Raw genomic sequence first — 20,702 nt, forward strand, 5'->3', positions numbered from 1 at the left:
TCGATTGGGAGCTGTTGTTTGTGTGCGATAAGCCCTGGATCGATCAGCCGATCGATCCAGGTAATTCCATAGAGCACAGAGGCGCTATGGATCGATCAGTCGATCGTTCCAAAGCCTCCCCGATCGATTGGGAGCAATCCAATCGATCGGGATCCGACCGTTAGCATCATATTTAGCTGCAGGCGTTCGATTCCTTCTATAGAACTTCCAGATTCCATTTCAGATCTTCACAGAACTCCACATCTTCTCCACAAAGTTCAGATCGCCAGTTCTTGAAGGTTCTTGGAGGTTTTTCCAAGTCAAGAGACTGATCTACAGCTGAAGAAGAAAGTTAGGGTTAGGGTTTCCTTGTGCAAACTTGTAAGTTCTTGCTTGTATTTTGTACCCTTTTCTTTCTCCTTGTAGTGTGAACTTGTAGTGTGAACTTATAGGGCTTCTCCGCCTTCGGTAGTTACCGAAAATGAGTGTTTTATTAGTGGAGGGTGTGTGAGTGAGTGGATCCTTGGATTAGTCACCTCTTGTGAGGTGGATACCAAGTAAATCCTATTGTTAGCGTTGTGTATTATGTTTCTTTGTATTTCCGCTGCATACCTTTGAAGACGCTGGGAACACTGATTTAAGTTTGTATCAGATATTAATTAAACTTAGACTGATTGATGATCAAGGGTGATCATGAGGAAAGGAAAAGTCCAAGTACAGATACTTGGCACGCAAAGTCAGAGAGGGCTTGGTAGCTCGTTCTCTAGACCGGACGAAGTCGGAGAGGGCTCGACAGCTCGTTCTCCGAACTAGGTCAGAGAGGGCTCGGTAGCTCGTTCTCTGGACAAGACGAAGTCGGAGAGGGCTCGGCAGCTCGTTCTCCGGACTAGGTCAGAGAGGGCTCGGTAGCTCGTTCTCTGGACCGGACGAAGTCGGAGAGGGCTCGGCAGCTCGTTCTCCGGACTAGGTCAAAGAGAGCTCGATAGCTCGTTCTCTGGACCGGACGAAGTCGGAGAGGGTTCGGCAGCTCGTTCTCCGGACTAGGTCAGAGAGGGCTCGGTAGCTCGTTCTCTGGACCGGACAAAGTCGGAGAGGGCTCGACAGCTCGTTCTCCGATCTAGGTCAGAGAGGGCTTGGTAGCTCGTTCTCTGGACCAGGAAGACGTTAGGGTTTAGGGTTGGGAGGCTCTAAAACTAACACAAGGACATTGGATCGGTCTGTTGACCGATCCAGTGATACTCTGGTTGTCTGGATCGGTCGGCAGACCGATCCAGTGATACATTAGTCACCTGATCGGTCTCGTGACCGATCAATGACCACACAGAAAGTCTCTGTGAGTTATCTGATTGGTCTGGGGACTGATCAGTAACCACACAGAAGCATTCTGTGGGTTATCTGATCGGTCTACAGACCGATCAGAAAGAAGATGCTGGGACTCAAAGCGAGAGGGGGGATCGGTCTATGGACCGATCAGACTCTTCCCAGACCGATCAGGATGAGTCCTGATCGGTCCAGAGAGCTATGGATCGGTCTGTTGACTGATCCACAACATGTCGTTTGTTTCTGCTGCTTCTCTGATATTTCTGATTCACTTCTGATTCACCTGATCAAATCATCTGCTGTGAGATTTTTAAGTTATAGGTTGCAGGTATCGTGCCATTGGTTAATTTCAAATGAAGCTCCATCAGAAGAATAAGAACAAGTGGCCTTTATGTTGTATTTCACTGCAAGTGATGCAATTCGAGCTTCAACGTTCACTGGCCGCGATCAGTTGGACTCTTGCTCATTGGTTCAAGCTCAGAGACACCATTGAAGACCATGGATGGTATTAGTGTGAGTTCAGAGAACCAGATGAGAAGGAAGAGTGATTGGCGACGCCTGAGTTGATTGCAGTGATTCGACACAGGTGACAATGATTCGGGACAGTGAGAAAGCAGAATAAGAAGAAGGAAGAAGAGAGGTTTGCTAAGGTTCTGGAAAAACTCTCTGTCGATCAAGCAAGAGGCAGTGTTGAGCTCTTGGCTGAAGCTTCCTTCTGTCTTTGCATTTTTCACTTCGTGGTTGTAAGTTCATTTGCTCAATTCTTTAGCCACTGAACTCTGTAAGTCATTGTGCTTTATTTTCAAATCTATTCTGTGACTTTTGTGGAGAGGTTACTCCACCGAGAAGGAGAATTACTTAGCCAGAATTTGTCCGGGGTGTGATCTACCGAAAGATCAAGGGATCGTCCACCTTACGGACACGCCGAGGAGTAGGGGCAAGTTATCCCCGAACCTCGTATATACTTGTGTAAGCTATGGGTTGGTTTTCTTTCCTTGCATCAGTTTTTTGTTTTGTTTATTTCCGCTGTCCTAACAAAGTTTTGTGAGGAAATTGATTGACTTTTTAGTGGAGGCTATTCACACTCCCCTCTCTAGCCATCCGAAGGTCCTAACACTCAGTGCCCCCACCACCCTGACGTCCCTTTACACTTGGATGATGTGGGCATAGGAGCTAAGGTGGTTTGCCATGTTAGAGTAGGTGCCATGTTGGCTAGGACTTTGAACTAAAATATAAAACCTTCAATTACTAACATAATAACTAACACAATAACTACTTTGAACCTTCAATTACTAACACAATAACTACCAACACAATAACTACTTTGAACCTTCAATTATATTTTGACATAGGTGTCAACATATAAGACCTTCAATTACTAACACAATAACTACTTTGAACTTGTGATAAGTGTATAGTTAACTGTTGGAACCCCAAGGTGTTTTGATGTGATCAAACAAGCTAAGTTAGGTCCTGCGTTTGTTTAACCCTTGTGTCTAAGTGTGCAGGAGCTTAGGAACACAGGAAGTCGAGCGGAAGACGCGGCTAGCGAGAAGGACGGCACGGGAGAGAGCCGACGGGCTCGGTGCGTCTGAGGGACGAGGTGTCCGCGGAAGAGTACACCGGTGGACGAGAAGAGCGTGCGCGGCGCTCGAGGGACGAGAAACCGGGAAGGAAGGCTGCTCGAGGAGAAGGCCGGAACATGGGTTCGGGTGAGCCCTATTCCGGAAGGCCGAGATCACCCAAGCTAGCGGAGCCGGAGCGAATAGACCCGGACCGAGACTGGGACTTAACGGAGAAGTGATCCCGGACAAAAAGTCAACCATAGTTGACTTTTTGCTCCGGGGCGCCCGGAGCATGATTTTGACCAGAATCGCGATTTTCACAATCTGACCGTTGGGGGATAAAGTTTATCCCCCCGGGGGCGCCCGGAACCACTTTCAGGCACCCGGACCAGTACTATAAATAAAGTACTGATCCGTACATTAAATGTATCTCACTTGTAATCAATTCTTTCTGTGCTTTCAGTTGTATTCTTTTCATTTGTGCTGTCAACGTTGTAAAGAGGCTTCTTCGCCCAGAGGAGATCATAGTGCGCTTACTTTCCTTGGATTAGCAATCCTCTGATTGCAAACCAAGTAAATCCCTGGTGTATGATTTCTTTACTTAGTCTCTACTTCTTATTACAAGTGTTTATGATATAGTTGAAATCCGAGAAAGGTTCGAGTTTTATTTTGTAGGGCAATTCACCCCTCCCCGCTTGCCGGCCTCCAAAGGGACCAACAAGTGGTATCAGAGCAAGGCGCTTCAGGAGGACTAATCGCCGATCGAAGCAACAAGATGGCCGGACCAAGCATCGTTCCACCAAAATTCGAGGGGGACTTCGCAGACTGGAAGCGACGTATGGAGGTATTCCTAAGAACTGATTTCGAAATTCGGTTTATTATGAAATATGGTTTTGTAGCTCCGTTGAATCAAGATGGAGAAGAAAAAGAAGAGAGCCACTGGACAAAGAAGGAGCAGAATGAGTCTGTAGCAAACAGCCGTGCGGAATATCACCTGCTGAGCGTGTTGCCGCCTCAAGAGGTCAACCGCATCGGAAGCTATTCATCTGCCAAAGAACTCTGGGAGAAGTTCCTGGAACTCCACGAAGGCACGTCCGAAGCGAAGCTCGCTAAAAGAGACATCCTCCGGAACAAGCTAATGAACATCCGACTGGAGAAAGGTGAGAAGGTAGCTAGTCTACATGCAAAGGTAAAAGAACTGATCACTGGTCTCGAAAACCTCGGCGAAACGATAACAAATCGGGAAACAATACGCTACGCACTCAACGCGTTTCCCAGAACATCAGATTGGACATCAATCGTCGATGCCTACTACATATCGAAAGACCTGGAGGTAAGTACTTTAGAAGAACTGTTCTCCACTCTTGAATTGCATGAAACCAGGTGTGCAGGTACAAAGGAATCAAGCCAGATGATTGCGCTGAACGCAACCAAAAGGGATGAACCCGAGTCAGACTCAGAGGATAATCAGGAAGCGTATATGGTAAGAAACTTTAAAAAATTTTTAGAGCTAATAAATTTAAAGAAATGCAGAATAAAAAGAATCAAAAAGATAGAAGAAAGATGCGGTGCTACCAGTGTCAGAAGGAGGGACACCTAAGGGAAGACTGCCCAGAACTCAAGAAGGACAAAATGAAGACACCCAAGAAACACAACCTAAAAGCAACTTGGGACGACACTTCTTCATCTGAATCAGAAGCTCAAGAATATGCGGGGATTGCACTGATGGCAAGCTACGAAGGACAAAGCACATCAAAACCCAGCATCGATGAAGGGGGAGCGACCTCAGATGGAAGTAGCGAAGCAGGGGGAGATTCAGGCTTTAAGTCTGATATGGTAAGTGAGGTATGCCTCTTACCCCCTGATGAACTTTACTTTGGTATTAAGGCAATGGCTAAATCCATGTATAAATTAGAAAATAAAAATACCAAATTAGAAAATGAAATTCTAGAAACAAAAAGAATTTTGACAAAATCATGTCTTATAGAGGATTTTGAAAAATTGAAAATTGAAAATGAAAAACTAAAAGAAGAAATAGAAAGATTGAAAAAATCTAATGGTACAAATATTTCTACTTTTAGAAATTATGGAGGTTTAAATTGGTATTATAGATTTCATCAAAGTCAAATTAGAAATATATCAAAAATCTATATACCTAGGAAATACTTGGTTAATCCTGTAGGTAGGAACCTCTATTGGGTTCCAAAAACCTATTTGATTTAAAATTAAAATTAGACTTAGCATTTTCAGCAAGGAAATTAAACAACTAATTTCTTTATGAGGCTTTGTCTAAGGAAGTGGTTGTTGTTCCAATAACCAAGAAGGCCTAGTGCCTCGCCACGACCTGGAAGCCAAATATCGAAATGAAAAGTTTAATTGACTAACTGAAAAAGCATTAATTTATATTACTTAATGCTTTAAAAGAGTTATTCAATTTGTGGTAGAAACTATTTAAACAAAAAAAAAATTAGATTTTTTTTTATATTAGAAATTTTTATAAAAATTGACTTAGAAATTTTTTTTTTTTTTGAAAGATCATCTTAGAAATTGATAATATTGCCTTATAATTTTTCTTAAAATTGACTTAGAATTGTTTTTTTTATATAAATATTAACTAAGAATTTTTTTGGGAATGTTAAGTGTCAAACTTAAAATTTTTTTTGTACTTATGACTGTTTCTATCTGAAAAATGTTTTACTTAAATTTTTCTCGAAAGAAAAATTCACACTCAAAGTTTTGTTTGAATATACCTTAGACTTGTTTATAACCCCAATTTTTATGTGATCAAAGGGGGAGAAGTATGTTAAGTCTAGGGGGAGGTAATATAATTTTTCATGTGAAAAATACCTGGACTTATTTGAATATAAATTGTTTTTATTTCATATGTTTACCCTAACTTAACTTGAGTTGCTCACATCAAAAAGGGGGAGATTGTTGGAACCCCAAGGTGTTTTGATGTGATCAAACAAGCTAAGTTAGGTCCTGCGTTTGTTTAACCCTTGTGTCTAAGTGTGCAGGAGCTTAGGAACACAGGAAGTCGAGCGGAAGACGCGGCTAGCGAGAAGGACGGCACGGGAGAGAGCCGACGGGCTCGGTGCGTCTGAGGGACGAGGTGTCCTCGGAAGAGTACACCGGTGGACGAGAAGAGTGTGCGCGGCGCTCGAGGGACGAGAAACCGGGAATGAAGGCTGCTCGAGGAGAAGGCCGGAACATGGGTTCGGGTGAGCCCTATTCCGGAAGGCCGAGATCACCCAAGTTAGCGGAGCCGGAGCGAACAGACCCGGACCGAGACTGGGACTTAACGGAGAAGTGATCCCGGACAAAAAGTCAACCATAGTTGACTTTTTGCTCCGGGGCGCCCGGAGCATGATTTTGACCAGAATCGCGATTTTCGCAATCTGACCGTTGGGGGATAAAGTTTATCCCCCCGGGGGCGCCCGGAACCACTTTCAGGCACCCGGACCAGTACTATAAATAAAGTACTGATCCGTACATTAAATGTATCTCACTTGTAATCAATTCTTTCTGTGCTTTCAGTTGTATTCTTTTCATTTGTGCTGTCAACGTTGTAAAGAGGCTTCTCCGCCCAGAGGAGATCATAGTGCGCTTACTTTCCTTGGATTAGCAATCCTCTGATTGCAAACGAAGTAAATCTCTGGTGTATGATTTCTTTACTTAGTCTCTACTTCTTATTACAAGTGTTTATGATATAGTTGAAATCCGAGAAAGGTTCGAGTTTTATTTTGTAGGGCAATTCACCCCTCCCCTCTTGCCGGCCTCCAAAGGGACCAACATTAACCTCTTGTAATAATTGTGATACAACTGGTAACACATTATGCAGTACTCCGGAGATAAACACATGAAATTCATACTTGATTGAATTTTATTTGGTCCTAAGTCATAAATGTTGTTAGGGTTGTAAGGTTGTAAACATAATATCATATTGAAAATACATGAAAAAAATCATGAGTTTATAAGAAAAAGATATCTCCATTGTTGTTAGGGTTGTAAGGTTGTAAACATAATATCATATTGAAAATACATGAAAAAAATCATGAGTTTATAAGAAAAAGATATCTCCATTGATATGGAGTTTTTTGGGTAAAACTCAAAAATAAAACTATGAGGGCTTAGGCTCAAAGTGGACAATATCATACTATTATGAAGATATCTTAATTCTTTTGGTCATAATAATTGGTATCAGAGCTCGAACTGACAGAATGTCTAACCGCCATATGACTAGAATATTGACTTCAAACGTCATGTGAGTAGAATATTAACCTTGAACAAAAGAAGTGGGAGCTTCATATTCAGATTAAGAGGACCAAGACACCAAACAAGAAATCCTAGTTATGACTAGGCAAGGAAATCCTACTAGGTCGGTTGAACCGAGAGATAAGAAGTCCTAGTTGTGGCTAGACAAGGATGTCCTAGTAAGTCGTTTGGACCAAGGGGCAGGAAGACCTAGTGGGTCTAGAATCGGGCGTCAAACGGATAAACTTTTCTCTTGAGAGGGACCCTGTGGTCCTTCGTTTGAGGGGGAGATTGTTGAAGTTGTAAGGTTGCAAACATAATCTAATATTGAAACACATGAGAAAGATCATGGATTTATAAGAGAAAGATATCTCCCTTAGTATGAAATCTTTTGGGTAGAGCCCAAAAATAAAATTATGAGGGCTTAGACCCAAAGTAAATAATATTATACTATTGTGAAAATATCTTAATTCTTTTGATCCTAACAGAAATGTGAGGAGAGAAAATATCTCACTAGAAATTTATTAATGTATAGTTAGTGAGATTTTGAGGAGATTATTTGTAATCTCTTCTGTAACATTATTTGTACATTAAGCATTATCCATATATAAATAAGATAAAGGTAAAAATTCACACATATATTCACTTTATTTTTTCCCCAAAATAAACCTTACCTCCTCCTTCCTTCGTCTCCATCGAAGAGTTCACTCCAGGGAGGGCTGATGGCTTGCTCTCCCACGTGTCGAGCTCTATCTCAGAATCTACAATGGTCACACGAAGTAGGGTCATCGTTGCCGAGGCTGCAATCGTGACTAAGAAGCTCATTCGTAGCACTGAAAAGGTCGCGTGGATCGCTGACACCATCTTTCTCATTCTCGTAGTTTTCCTTATCATCGAGATAGACCGTGAGTAGCAACTTAATAAGTTTGTGCAGTAGTCAACCCTCCTCAGTGCCCCCACCACCCTGACGCCCCTTTATACTTAGATGATGTGGACGGCGGAGTTAAGGTGGTTGGCCATGTTAGAGTAGGTGCCCTGTTGACTATGATTTTATTGACTCATATAAATAAAAATCCTTTATTTAAATATAATTCAATTCAATATAGCATTTACTTTATTTTTATATTCATGCTAGATGCATAGATAAAATCTTTAAATATACTATAGTGAGATGTGGTGGTATATATATGACGACAATTATGGAATACATCAATATTCACCGGATATTCTAAATATGTTCCTAGTCAATTGGGTTGCCTAATAAATAATGATAAAAGATCACTCGTGTTAGAGACTAACATATGTGATGTAGTGTATCATGTTTCATTGGTAAGGGCATATAGGCGTTCAAGCATACAGATGGATTCTTATACGATGAGTTCATTGAAGAACCCTCACACGGACTTTTCAAGTGGTTATCATTTATCGAGTGGATAAGTCCTTAGTTGTGGTTGTACGCTAGTAGTCCTTATTGTTGGTACAGTTTACACCAATGGTCAAACTCAGATTTTGATGAATGACAAATGAATTAAAGTTAGATGTTATGTTTATCTATGTTGTTTACCAAGTGTGCAGGATAAAACTTGATGAGTCTAGAGGACCAAAACACTAGGTTGAAGTCCAGTTAAGTTGATAGTTGGTACGAAGTTCAGATTGATTGAGATCTAACAAGAAGAAGTCCAATTGGGTTGACAACTAACTGAAGCCCAAATTAGTTGAGATTAGTAGAAAATCCTGGTGGGTCAAGGGAACTGACATCAAGGATGTATGTGATTAGTAAGTAAAAGTAAGTCACTAGAGAAAAATGATCCAATGAGAACGAGTCCAAGTGAGACTGTAGGTGCTGGTCCATGTTAAAGTTATTTTGGATGTCTAAGCTGAGACCATACTAGATCCGGGTCTTCATAAGACAAGATCAAATTAATAAGTTGAGACCATTTTGGATGTTTGACGACATGAGTGCAATAAGAAAACTGAGCCAAGCACAAAGAAGTTTGCTTGGAATGATTTGGGCATCTCTAGGTCTATCAACGACTTTTGGGATGAAATCAACGGTTGATAGACCTAGGGCATTTTTAAAATAAAAAATTTAATTTTGTCCGACATTGAGGAGTCCCATGAACTCATTTGTGATGTCGGATAGTGAGCATTTTCATCTTACAATTTATAATGAGTCTCCGACATCATTTCTCAAGGCGGGAACAAATTCTTTTTAAAAAAAAAATGGGTTCAATACCATGTATCACGATGATATTTGACTACATGAGTGTAATAAAGAGATTGAACCGAGCACATATAATATAATTTTATAATAAAGAGATTGAACCGATCCATGGACAAATATAATGTAGTTTTATATATTTGTATTCATTTAAAATTTCAAAAATCTTATACAAAATTACAATGCATAACTACCTAAGATCACGTCGGTTGATTTATTTATACATGGCTCATGATCATGTTAATTTTAGGGGAGCGATTAGCACAAAGTTCCTTCGTTTCTTCTCCATCAAGTAGGAGCCACTCAAAGATACAATAATTCAAAAGGCAAAACTGCCTTTACCCTTCACACATGCAAAACAGTTTGATGGTACGACCAAACTTAGCAGACAACATTTGATGCTTCAAAAAGAAAAGAAAAGGGAAATTTACAAAACTGTAGATCGATCTATGTGTACACTGCGACTGAAATTGATGTTTTGGATAGTTATTTGCTTGTTGGGAGATGATGCTTGTTGTCTGAAAGCATGAGCTGAGTCTCCCCTGCTCCAGACATGCATGGTTCCACCCAAGAAGGCTAATTTGGCGTCGTCTCCCTCAACCATATGGATTGCGCCGCTTCGTGTCGAGGATTTTTCGGAAGAGTTGAATGGTGGTGGCGGCCGGCCGGCCGGCCGGTCAGGGCATATAGAGCTTATTGGCGCACTTGCACCGCCACGCCTCCGGGTAGTACTCCTCGACCGCCGGCTGGCCCGGCCGCACCGCCTCGTGCACCGGGTTGCACGGCGAGCACGCTCCGCACTTGGCCGCGCACAGCGGAGGGTACGATCCCGGCCTCCCGCTGCCGCCGCCCAGCCCCCGCCGTCGTCCCTGCACCCGGCCAGCGCAGGTTAGCATAGACAGGACATTTAGGCTAAGATGCTCTTACTTCTGCGAGGGGTCCTCCTTGCTACAGAAGTAGAGATTGGGATTCGAAACAGAACCTGGACTCGAGGAATCCTTGTTGGATTTCCAAGATCTGTGACAGAGAATAACAAATTCATGTAAATAAACTTAACGAGTATGGATGTAGATATAGGCGTTGCATCATTAAATTTACTCGAATATTTTTAGGGAAAGGAACCAGATCGCTTGGGAAAAAGCACGAACACGACGTACGCGGGAAGAAGAGAAGAAAGAAGCATGCTTGAGCAAAAATGAAGCACCAAATTAGGAGAGTGTGCCGTAAATGTACCTGAGCGAGCAGTGGCGAACAGAGACCAAAGGGAGAAAAAGGCGATGAGAGAGCAGCAGAGGAGTGTCGTCGTCGTCGTCGTTATTGGTGATCTCTGTTTCCGTCTCCCTTTGCCTTTCCTGGAATCCATGGACGGAGCGTGCCGACTCCCTGAATTGGGTACGCAAATCGAAAGCTGGTGATCTAGGAGATTTGGAATCTCCAATGGTTTTCTCCTCTTTAGCAGCAGCAGCAGCAGCAGCCCTCGCCGACACTGTAGCAGTAGCGGCAGCAGTAGCAGATCACTGGCACTGGCACAAGCCCAGCGATCAGCAGAGAAATTTAATGCCGAATCTGACGCGTGCAAATGCATAGGGGCAGGAACTTACCATTGTTAATGAGTAAATCTAACGTTTTCATATCTAACTAAACTTTTGAAAGCATTTCAAACTTGATATACTTTTTAGAAGTGTGTTAAAATTTATCCATCTCAATTTGGATGCTAAACATGGTCGAAAAACTATTAAAGAAGAGAATGAGTGAATAGATCAAAGCTCCTTGAGCTTAGGTGCATCATCATTGGATCCCTTCGATATGTCCAGCATGTTGGAATTTTGGTGAAACTAGGACTAGGAAAGAAGAATAGGAGAAACTTATTAATAACATATGAGGATTTACTACATACTTTTATTATCATACAAGGCCCCTATTTATCATACAAGGTCCTTAGATTCATATTTTTACATTCTTCTATAATTACACTACATCATTAAATTAAACATAAGACAATTAGATTTTTATTTTTCCTATACTAATGACTCTTATTTAGTAGGATAATTAAATTTTACTTAGTTGATGAAGAGTCACATGAAGTCAAATTGATTTTGATAATTTTCTTATATGATTGATAAAGTCAAGTTGTTCTTGACATTGTTATTACATTAATTTATCTTTGCAATAAATTTACATGCTAACCTTCCATTGGCATTGCTGTTGAAAATGTACCCCAAAGACAACTATACTAAGGTATTGATCGAAAGACTAGAGAATGGAGCCTGATGTAGGTTTCCTACTTGGATCCTGTCACTCTAATCACCCTTTACTAAATGTTAATATTAGAGAAAATGTAAACAAGGAAATAAAACTAAGAAAAACAACAGCAACTAGTAGTTCATAATTTCTCTTCTTAGCTGTCTACGTCTATGAACTTCAACAAGTGTTTTCTTTCTTTCAAATACTTATTTGTAAATCTCCCCGAGAAGTGATATTTTGCATTGCTTTTCTATGTTACTCCTATAGCTCTCTATTATGTGTGACAACATATAATTGTGATTTGTTCTTGATTTTGCAATATATTTGTGGCTTGCTGAATCGATGGTTAGCTTTGTTAGTCGCATTTATACAAAAAGCTGATCAATTTTGACCAAAAACAGGGAAAGGTAAATGAGAGAGCACGGCCCATGTTTCAGTTACCAACGAATGGAGCTTGGATTGCATGCCCCATCTCCTTCAAACAAACAATCCCCACACGCGTGCACTCGTGTCCGACCGACTCGATCTATATAAACCAACTGCGACGCTCAGTTTTTATCTCATTGCAGCTCCCGTCCATCGGTCCCTTGCTCCTCTTTGCTCACCTCTCTGATTGTGTTCATTTTGCAAGGGGGAGAGATGAGGATCCATGATCTTGTTGTCTTTGCACTCCTACTCTTATCGCAAATTGCTCTCGGGCCTCACTCAGCTCGAGCTCAGATCCTCTTCCAGGTGATATTGGAGGATCTGTTTTAATCAGTCATGTTGTTTCCGGTATGCTAAAGAAGTTGTTGCAGGGGTTCAACTGGGAGTCGTGGAAGCAGCAAGGCGGTTGGTACAACTTCTTGAAGGACAGAATCACCGACATCGCCGGTGCCGGAGTTACTCATGTGTGGCTTCCTCCCCCTTCGCACTCCGTCGGTCCGCAAGGTGGTCTTTCCATCACGAAAGAACTCGTTCGTTCATTCATTCATTCCTTCCATGTTCTGCTTGAGCAGGTTACATGCCGGGGAGGCTATACGACCTTAATTCTTCCAAATACGGTAACCAGAACGAACTCAAGTCGCTGATCAGCGCATTCCGCGCCAAAGGCGTCAAGTGTTTGGCGGACATCGTGATCAACCACCGGTGCGCGGAGAAGCAGGACGGCCGAGGAGTGTGGTGCATCTTCGAAGGCGGCACCGACGACGCCCGGCTCGACTGGGGTCCCCACATGATCTGCCGCGACGATACCCAGTACTCCGACGGCACCGGGAACGCCGACACCGGCGCCGACTTCGGCGCCGCACCCGATATCGACCACCTCAACGCCCGAGTCCAGCAGGAGCTAACGGACTGGTTGAACTGGCTGAAGACCGACCTCGGATTCGACGGGTGGCGGCTCGACTTCGCCAAGGGCTACTCGTCCAGCGTGGCTAGAGGATACCTGCAGAGGACGCAGCCGGACCTCGCGGTGGCAGAGTTCTGGAGCTCGTTGGCATACGGCAGCGACGGGAAGCCGGATTACGATCAAGATGGCAGTCGGCAGGAACTGGCGAACTGGGTGAAGCAGGTGGGCGGCAGCGCCACGGCGTTCGACTTCACCACCAAAGGGGTGCTGCAAGCGGCGGTGCAGGGTGAGCTGTGGAGGATGAAGGATCCGCAGGGGAAGCCGCCGGGGATGATGGGATGGTGGCCGGAGAAGTCGGTGACCTTCATCGACAACCACGATACGGGTTCCACCCAGAAGCTGTGGCCGTTCCCTTCCGACAAGGTCATGCAGGGCTACGCCTACATCCTCACCCACCCAGGCATCCCTTCCATCGTAAGCGATCCATTCATATTTGCAGATACAAAATTTCTCCGATCATCTTTGCATCAATTACAAAACTGCTCGTCGCGATGTATTCTGTAGTTCTACGATCATCTGTTCGACTGGGGACTGAAGGAGCAGATAACTGATCTGGCTGCGATAAGGATGCAAAACGGGATTCACCCTGCAAGCACACTTACCATTCTGGCGGCGGATGCAGATCGCTACGTCGCCATGATCGACGGAAAGGTGATCACAAAGCTTGGTCCGCGACTTGATCTTGGGAATCTGATTCCTCCTAACTTTCAATTGGTTGCGTCTGGGAAGGGCTACTGTGTGTGGGCCAAGAAGTGAGTTACAGAAACAATATTTATAAATTGGATTAGAATAAAATGATCTCATAAACCCAAACATTTTTTAAAATATTATTATTATTATTATTATTAAAAATATATATCTTATTCAATAAAATATCATTAATAAAATAAAACTGAATGTTTAAAATGTAGAGGAACTAAAATTAAGGTACCTTTGAAGCATTTTTAAACCAGAAAGAGACGGTTTACAAGTGATTGCTTGAACTACAAATGATTGTTAAACATGAGGATTTACTTTAACTGCTAGATTTTCTCATGTTTGAAATTAAATGCATAAGTTGATTCCCTTCGGAGCAGGTGAACAAATAGAACCTGCCATTGATTTTGCCATGGGAGAGTTGTGCTTTAACGGATTGTAGCCGAGGGTGCCTGCTGAATGAATCGAATGTAGCTTCCGGTAGCAGATATTAGTTGAATCTACTGCTCAAGTGAATTTAACATCTTTTCTTGATTAGCCAACTCCAATTCTTGCTGCTCCTTTAGGTATCGTTTTGCCGTAGCAGTCACTATTTTCACAAAGAAGTTAGCGAGCACGAGCAATATCACCGTATTCCATATCATCGTGAACGATAGGTTCCACTGCTGCTGCGCCTGAAGAACCAAAAACATTGGGATCAAAATGCTGCACTGAAAGAAGTTCCATGCTTGCCTTAACCACGAGAAGCATAAATTCTCTCTTCCTTTTTTTTGACCTACCGTTCCGTCTGGTTGGGGCGATTCTGGAACCGGGGAGGATAAATACTTGCCCTGTACCGTTCGTAATTTAGCAATAATGTTTGGCAGCACAGAAGATAGACCAGGGATCAGACCTAGCGCCCATATTAACTCATTCTCCAACCATTCCAAGAGTTGATTATTACACAGAGAAATAATGAAAACTGTCTGTGAAAGAATATCAAAGTTTAGTAAAAAAGGATCAAGGAAAACAATAAATGAAATCCAAACTCCACCAATAAAGCCAGCAATATACTTAAAGAGAATAACTAATGTATAACTAGACGAGAAGAAGATATTGTCTTTCATCTTATGCACCTTGTAAACACAGACATTCATAGTTTGTATGCTTTCTGCAGTTAATGACCAATTGGATAATCTATCTTTCCACACAACAGACTGCCTGTTGATTTTTCTTTTCTTTTTTTTCCATTGCAAAAATTCAGTACTAATGTACATCATCCCTGTTTCATTGAAAATTAACATTTTAACGCTTACCAAAGGCTATATTCCCCATATTTTGAGAACCACATACAATGATGTGGATTCTAAAACACAACTATTCATCTTCATTGTTCTTCCACATTCACTGCTCTCACCTTGCTCTATCATTCACTTTATCATTTTTGTCTCCATTCCACAGTGGGCCCTTACCCATCCAAAGTTCCTTCCCTCTTCCCATATATTGCAAGGACCAATGCAGTAGACATCAATATTCCTCAAATGCCACAGATGCAACCATTACAAAGAACTTTAGAATTCTTAACAAATGTGGATTGCATTAAAAGTATGTAGGATAGTTTCCATTAGGCGTCTTCCATTCCTACAAAGCTAAAGAAATCCTCCTTCAATCTTCTAAAAATAAATTGTGCAAATTGTTGTATAAAGAATATAATTCTCTATCTTTCATAGCCATTGTGCAGATTAATATATGGAAAATAAATAATGCAGCATCAACCAACATCCCTATTTAATTAATTTGAAGATTCAATATTACTACATAGAAGATTAAAGAATCTTAAAAGATGGAGAGAAGTTAAACTAGTTACCTGAATATGAGTCTTTATCAATGCCTTTCCGATCAAGGTTGCTAGGAAGAATTTCCAAAATGGGATCCCAAATTGCCCACACATAATACCAGCAAGATCAAAAAGTGGGTTTGGAACCTAAATTGCACCATTAACGACAAACTAATAGGTCAAATTTCAAATAATAATCTTTTATGTAAACATAAAAACATGACATAAGAATGCTAGAATAAAAAAAGTGTTTCCACCAAAATGACCTTTCCATGGCAAAGACTAAGACACGAACAAGCAGCAATTAGAAACTAATGCAGTCAAAATCTGAAAAAAAAAATATATAGACAACTTACTGAAGCAAGTATCAAAATTGTTAGGAAGTTAAGATGCTGGGAGTGAGTAAAGAACCAACGTTTAATTTTCTTTAAAAAAGCAGATATCAAGCTGTCTTCTTTCGTTGACACTGCATCCAATTCCTCCAACTCCATTTTGTTTCCAGACAAGCTTGCTGCATTGCATATTTTGTCGAAGAAAATCAAACTAATTAATCTATGATTGAAAAGGAAGATAATTGGTGTACAATTAATGAAACAAATTCAATGCAAGACTGCAATACCAGCTCCTGGAATACAGGAAAAGGATAAATTGTGATGGCAAATGTTTTTGAATGATTAATTTGAAAGATAAAACTCAGAAAAGCAATGCCGTGATTAGGGAAAAAAGCAGGCACAGATTAGTTCCTTGAAAATTATCCCAAGAAATTATACTCGTATCACAGTATCACATAGTAGGCATAATTAAGATTACTAACTCCTTGATGTTCAATTGTTAAATCGTTTTGGCGAATTTGTGAATAATGAATCATATGGCTCATGTTAAGAAAATAAACAAGAAGAAAAATCCCTTAATAAAGTTTGTAAGAATATTATATTTGACATCTAGTATGATCATATATCATTAGATTATCCTTCCAAAACATTTTTAAAAATTTTATCTATCTTATAAACTACTATATATATATATATATATATATATATATATAAGAGTCAGGACACTGATTCCTCCATTGAAGCTAGGTCTAGCCATGATGTTTTAATAGTTTGCCAATATAATTTAAGTTAGTTGTGTGTATTTGATAATTTGTATAAAATGTGCATGCAAATTGAAGATCATGCATACTTTTTTGTTTGTTTGATTAGAACTAATTAATGGCTAAGTTCATATTCAAGAATCAATTGATTAGTACTGAATTGGTTTGAATCATGTCAAATCAGACACAAATGATTCACCCATACAGTTCGAACCATTTTGAGTACAAATTGAATTGCATGATTTGAATTGTAAATCATATGATTCCGATAACTATGCTGAGAAGTGAGAGTTCCACACTAGATCCTTTTTTCCCAAAAAATGACTAAAGCTAACATGCTGGAAATTGCATTCACAGCAAGCATAAAGCATATCACAATTGTAATAACAATGGAAACAAGACCAATGTGTTTCAAGAGGTAGAATGACATCAATTATAGGGAAATATTGTTGGTGAAAAAAGAAAATTATTTAGAATAAGGCATTCATGAATAAACTAATGAAGATTCCTCCATTAATACTACCAGATTCATTAGAGCATAATCCGAAAAATAGCCTAATAGTTAGATGAAAGACCTTCAAGGACAATACAAAGAAAAACATGCATGTGGGGGAAAGTAGACAAAATGGATAGAAATTTCAATAGAGACCAAGGAAGAGTTAAGTCAAACTGTCACAGGAACCTGGATTGTGATTTATGACAAAGAATCGGAAAAACTTACCTGCTCTTGAGATGAAATAAGGTGGAAGCTCACCAAGGGCAGTACCCAAACCCCAAAGAATCGCCTCCAGCTGAACTTGAGGAAGAATACTGCAGATAGGAATCCTAACTAAACTGCCAGGTAAGGCATGATACACTGGTGGTCCAAACTCAGAACACCCTTTTTCAAGCCATGAAGGTCTTCTTTTTAACTGTATGGTATCATATGAGGCAGTTTTGAGATCCACTCGGCCGCACTTCATGGCCTTGATAGTGAAAAAAGCAATATGGGGACCTAAATACAGCACAAATGTGTGCAAACCAGATCCTATCAAAACACAATGTTGTTCAGAATCTATGAAATGGATGCATCATTCAAACAAGAACTAATGAATCAAATAAGAAATTTAAATTAGTTCAAATAAGATCTACACTAACAAAACAAAAAGAACTAAAAAGTATTTGCATGAGGTGGAGGTTGAAGTAAATTTGGCTCCTTGGAATTCCTAAATCGGCCTAAGGAGCCTAGCAGCGGCAAATTACACAAGTAAAGCTTTCCACAACATGATCTATATGGAAAGGAAGCCAAAAGAAGCTATAGTGAACCGATATGATTATTATGTTTCTTATAAGAAAGTTCTTTGCAGATTTTTTTCAGACCAAGTTACTGAACAGGCTTGAAACTGAGTTTAGAGGAGCCTCAAACTCAATATCTACCTACCAAGCCCAATCGATGATGCCACACCTAGTGCCACCCACCACAGAACATAGTTCGAATAATGAAGCAATTCCACAATATGCTGCAATCAAGGACGTGAACTGAGTTAAACAACAAACATAGTAAAAGATCTAATTCTAAAAAAAAAAACAAATTAGAAATACTAGCTAGTTAAAATAGAAGAAACAACACAGCAAGTGGTTTAATGATTATAACACCCAAGAGTTACTATCTACTTCAACTACGATGAACTTAGACACTTAGTTTGCTTGTTTCCCACATTACAGGAAATTTGCAATTGTTTTTCACCTTCATTGTGGCTTACGAGTGAGTGAACAATCAATATGATAGTAAGATACCTTCTCATTGGAGCCATAATCATTCATAAGAAAGAAACCCAGAGCAGCAAAAAGAACAGTTAAAGCCATGATCCAACGGCCCTTTCTTAAAATATATATAAGTGATTGCCTAAGATATTGTAGTGTAGCAAACACAAACAAATAAAAAGTCTTGAAAGGTTGAGTGGCCAAAGTCAAGTTCTGCAAATCCCTTTGATGTTTCTTCTTGAGTTCTGCAAAAGGAAATTATGTTTGAAACAGATAGGAAACCAAAATCTAACAAAACACTAATATACTTTTGGGAACAAATAATTAGTCATTAAAACAGGAAAAAGGTAATATTTCAGTCATTTGATTTGGTGGTTGATTACTGTAGAATCTCAAAGCAGTCATTAAAACAGGAAAAAGGTAATATTTCAGTCATTTGATTTGGTAGTTGAATCTCAAAGCATAAGATCCACATACACACCACAAAAAGTTGTACATGTTAGCTGCTAAAATAATTTGAGATTTAATTTCATAAAGTACAAATCATTTTATTAAAAAGATAATGAAAATAAAAACAGGTGAAAATAGGCAACAACAAACTAAGCTTTGTGTTCTAGCGTGCAATGTGCATACCTTCAATACCAAACTCCAAAGGTAAAGATGGAGTCGCAAATCCATTATGGTGGTTTTAAGTTAAGCTATTTGTCTCAACCTTAAAAATAAACATGTATATCCACAATATGTCCATATGTGTCTAGGCACAGTCATAGAATCATTCTAAACCGAGCAAAACTTGTCCCAGCACTTGGACTTAATACAAAAAATGAAGTAAGAATGTAGCGTTATAGCAGTGCTCAAGCTAGATGCGTTTATAGCCAGTGCTATATCATAGACGTCAATTCGAATTTGTCAAAATGCTAAAATCTAAGAATCATCTTCCTTAGTCCCAAAATTGATCAATCTCACGAATACAAAAAAATCTTCTTCCATAATTTCAAAATCAATCAATGCCACAAATGCATGAAAATAACTTGTTCTTCCTTAATTTTCATGAGAATTTTCAAAAATGATTGCCTTCTTTTAATTTGCAAAGCATCTGATGTATTTTCTTATGAAATATCCAAGTTAGCTTATAGTAAATATGATTTGGATATCAAAACAGTCACACAAGGAAAAAAAAGTGATACTTACCAGAAAAAAAAAGAGTAAAGTACGGTGAAAGATTTGTGAAAACGGATACTAGAATAATGCATCATCCCTATCCGTCTTTTCGACTCTCACGTCAGCTCCCTGGACTTCATAATGCCGGGTTCAATGCATAATGTTTACCATGTAAGATCTAACAGAATGATGCTTCCGCGTCCATCAGTATGAAATCCCGACACGCCTAATTTTGATAAATCAAGCCAAACAAACGAAACTGGAATCCCAAAATTTTCCGAATGCTCATCGAACGAAGCAAAGCCAAATGAAAACTAAAAACAAACTAACCAACGTTCCCCGAACAAAGCGAAGCCAAAGCGAACAAATTTATCAGCCTCGCGACAAAACTAACAAAAGAACAAGAAAAAAAAATCTCACCTTTGATCGACGGGTGCAAAGCCTCGGTGAAGCCAGGAGCCACAACCTCCCCGGAGTCCATCTCTCCCAAACCCTAAGGAACAAATCTGGATCGCGAGAACGAAAAGAAAGACGATGCGGGGGAGACCAAGCCTTGCCCGTGGACGGGAATCTAGAGCCGCATGGATCAGAGAGAGAGAGAGAGATCTCAAAGGCAAAGCAAGGAGCAAATGCCTGGCGCATTAATCGCGCACCAGCAGCAATTGACTCGAGGGCAAGGAAGAAGCAACGAAAAAGAAGTTGCTTCCGTTTTACGGAGGTTAAAAAAATAAAATAATAACACGTTACGCTATAAGAAAATTCCAAAACATAAAATAGACAATTTCAATAACATTTTAACATATTCAAAAGCATCAAATACAATGAAGGACATCGTTAGATTTTTTTCCCCTTCAAAAATTCATATGATTTAAAATTATTACAATCTAAGATTTCTAAATTCATTAATAAATTTTAATTGAAATTTATTAATGAATCTAGACATATTCAATTGGACTTATTTAAATCATGTTAATTTCTAAGGGCGCAAGGAGTTCAACGGTATTCTTCATTACTTATTTCTATTTATCGAGAGGTGTTAATATATTATCTCTGTTAAAATGATTTTTTTCATCATAATTATATTATTGCTTAAGCTATGGAGATTATTACATCTGTATAAAAAGAATTAAGCTCAATGATTTTGATTTGTCATTCCTAGGATAATTAAGGATGAGCTTTTCATTCACATTTTAGATGAAGATTGAGATCCATTCAATTAT

General features: G+C 40.0%; 3 protein-coding genes across 4 annotated transcripts; 1 reads left to right on the plus strand and 2 right to left on the minus strand.

Moving 5' to 3' along the window:
* Nucleotides 1–10,016: 10,016 nt before the first annotated feature.
* Nucleotides 10,017–10,924, minus strand: LOC122011901. Its single transcript, XM_042568334.1, has 3 exons — nt 10,573–10,924; nt 10,322–10,356; nt 10,017–10,208 (listed from the first exon to the last, which is right to left on the minus strand). Exons 1-3 carry the CDS (start codon nt 10,922–10,924, stop codon nt 10,017–10,019), a joined length of 579 nt encoding a protein of 192 aa, XP_042424268.1.
* LOC122011900 (alpha-amylase isozyme 3C-like) lies at nt 10,820–13,867 on the plus strand. The gene is made up of 5 exons (XM_042568333.1): nt 10,820–10,952; nt 11,985–12,315; nt 12,381–12,513; nt 12,582–13,387; nt 13,478–13,867. Exons 2-5 carry the CDS (start codon nt 12,223–12,225, stop codon nt 13,727–13,729), a joined length of 1,284 nt encoding a protein of 427 aa, XP_042424267.1. The 5' UTR covers nt 10,820–10,952; nt 11,985–12,222; the 3' UTR covers nt 13,730–13,867.
* A 23-nt stretch (nt 13,868–13,890) lies between these two features.
* Nucleotides 13,891–20,189, minus strand: LOC122011899 (vacuole membrane protein KMS1-like). Of its 2 annotated transcripts, XM_042568331.1 has the most exons (8): nt 19,903–20,154; nt 18,355–18,566; nt 17,999–18,077; nt 17,300–17,605; nt 15,842–15,996; nt 15,516–15,632; nt 14,449–14,634; nt 13,891–14,343 (listed from the first exon to the last, which is right to left on the minus strand). In XM_042568331.1, exons 1-8 carry the CDS (start codon nt 19,961–19,963, stop codon nt 14,170–14,172), a joined length of 1,290 nt encoding a protein of 429 aa, XP_042424265.1. In that variant the 5' UTR covers nt 19,964–20,154; the 3' UTR covers nt 13,891–14,169. The 2 variants fall into 2 exon arrangements, with proteins under 2 accessions (XP_042424265.1, XP_042424266.1); XM_042568332.1 differs by lacking the exon at nt 18,355–18,566 and having other exon boundaries at nt 19,903–20,189.
* Between the last annotated feature and the right edge of the window lie 513 nt (nt 20,190–20,702).

Source organism: Zingiber officinale, chromosome 8A, assembly GCF_018446385.1.
Source record: "Zingiber officinale cultivar Zhangliang chromosome 8A, Zo_v1.1, whole genome shotgun sequence".
Taxonomy (NCBI): domain Eukaryota; kingdom Viridiplantae; phylum Streptophyta; class Magnoliopsida; order Zingiberales; family Zingiberaceae; genus Zingiber; species Zingiber officinale.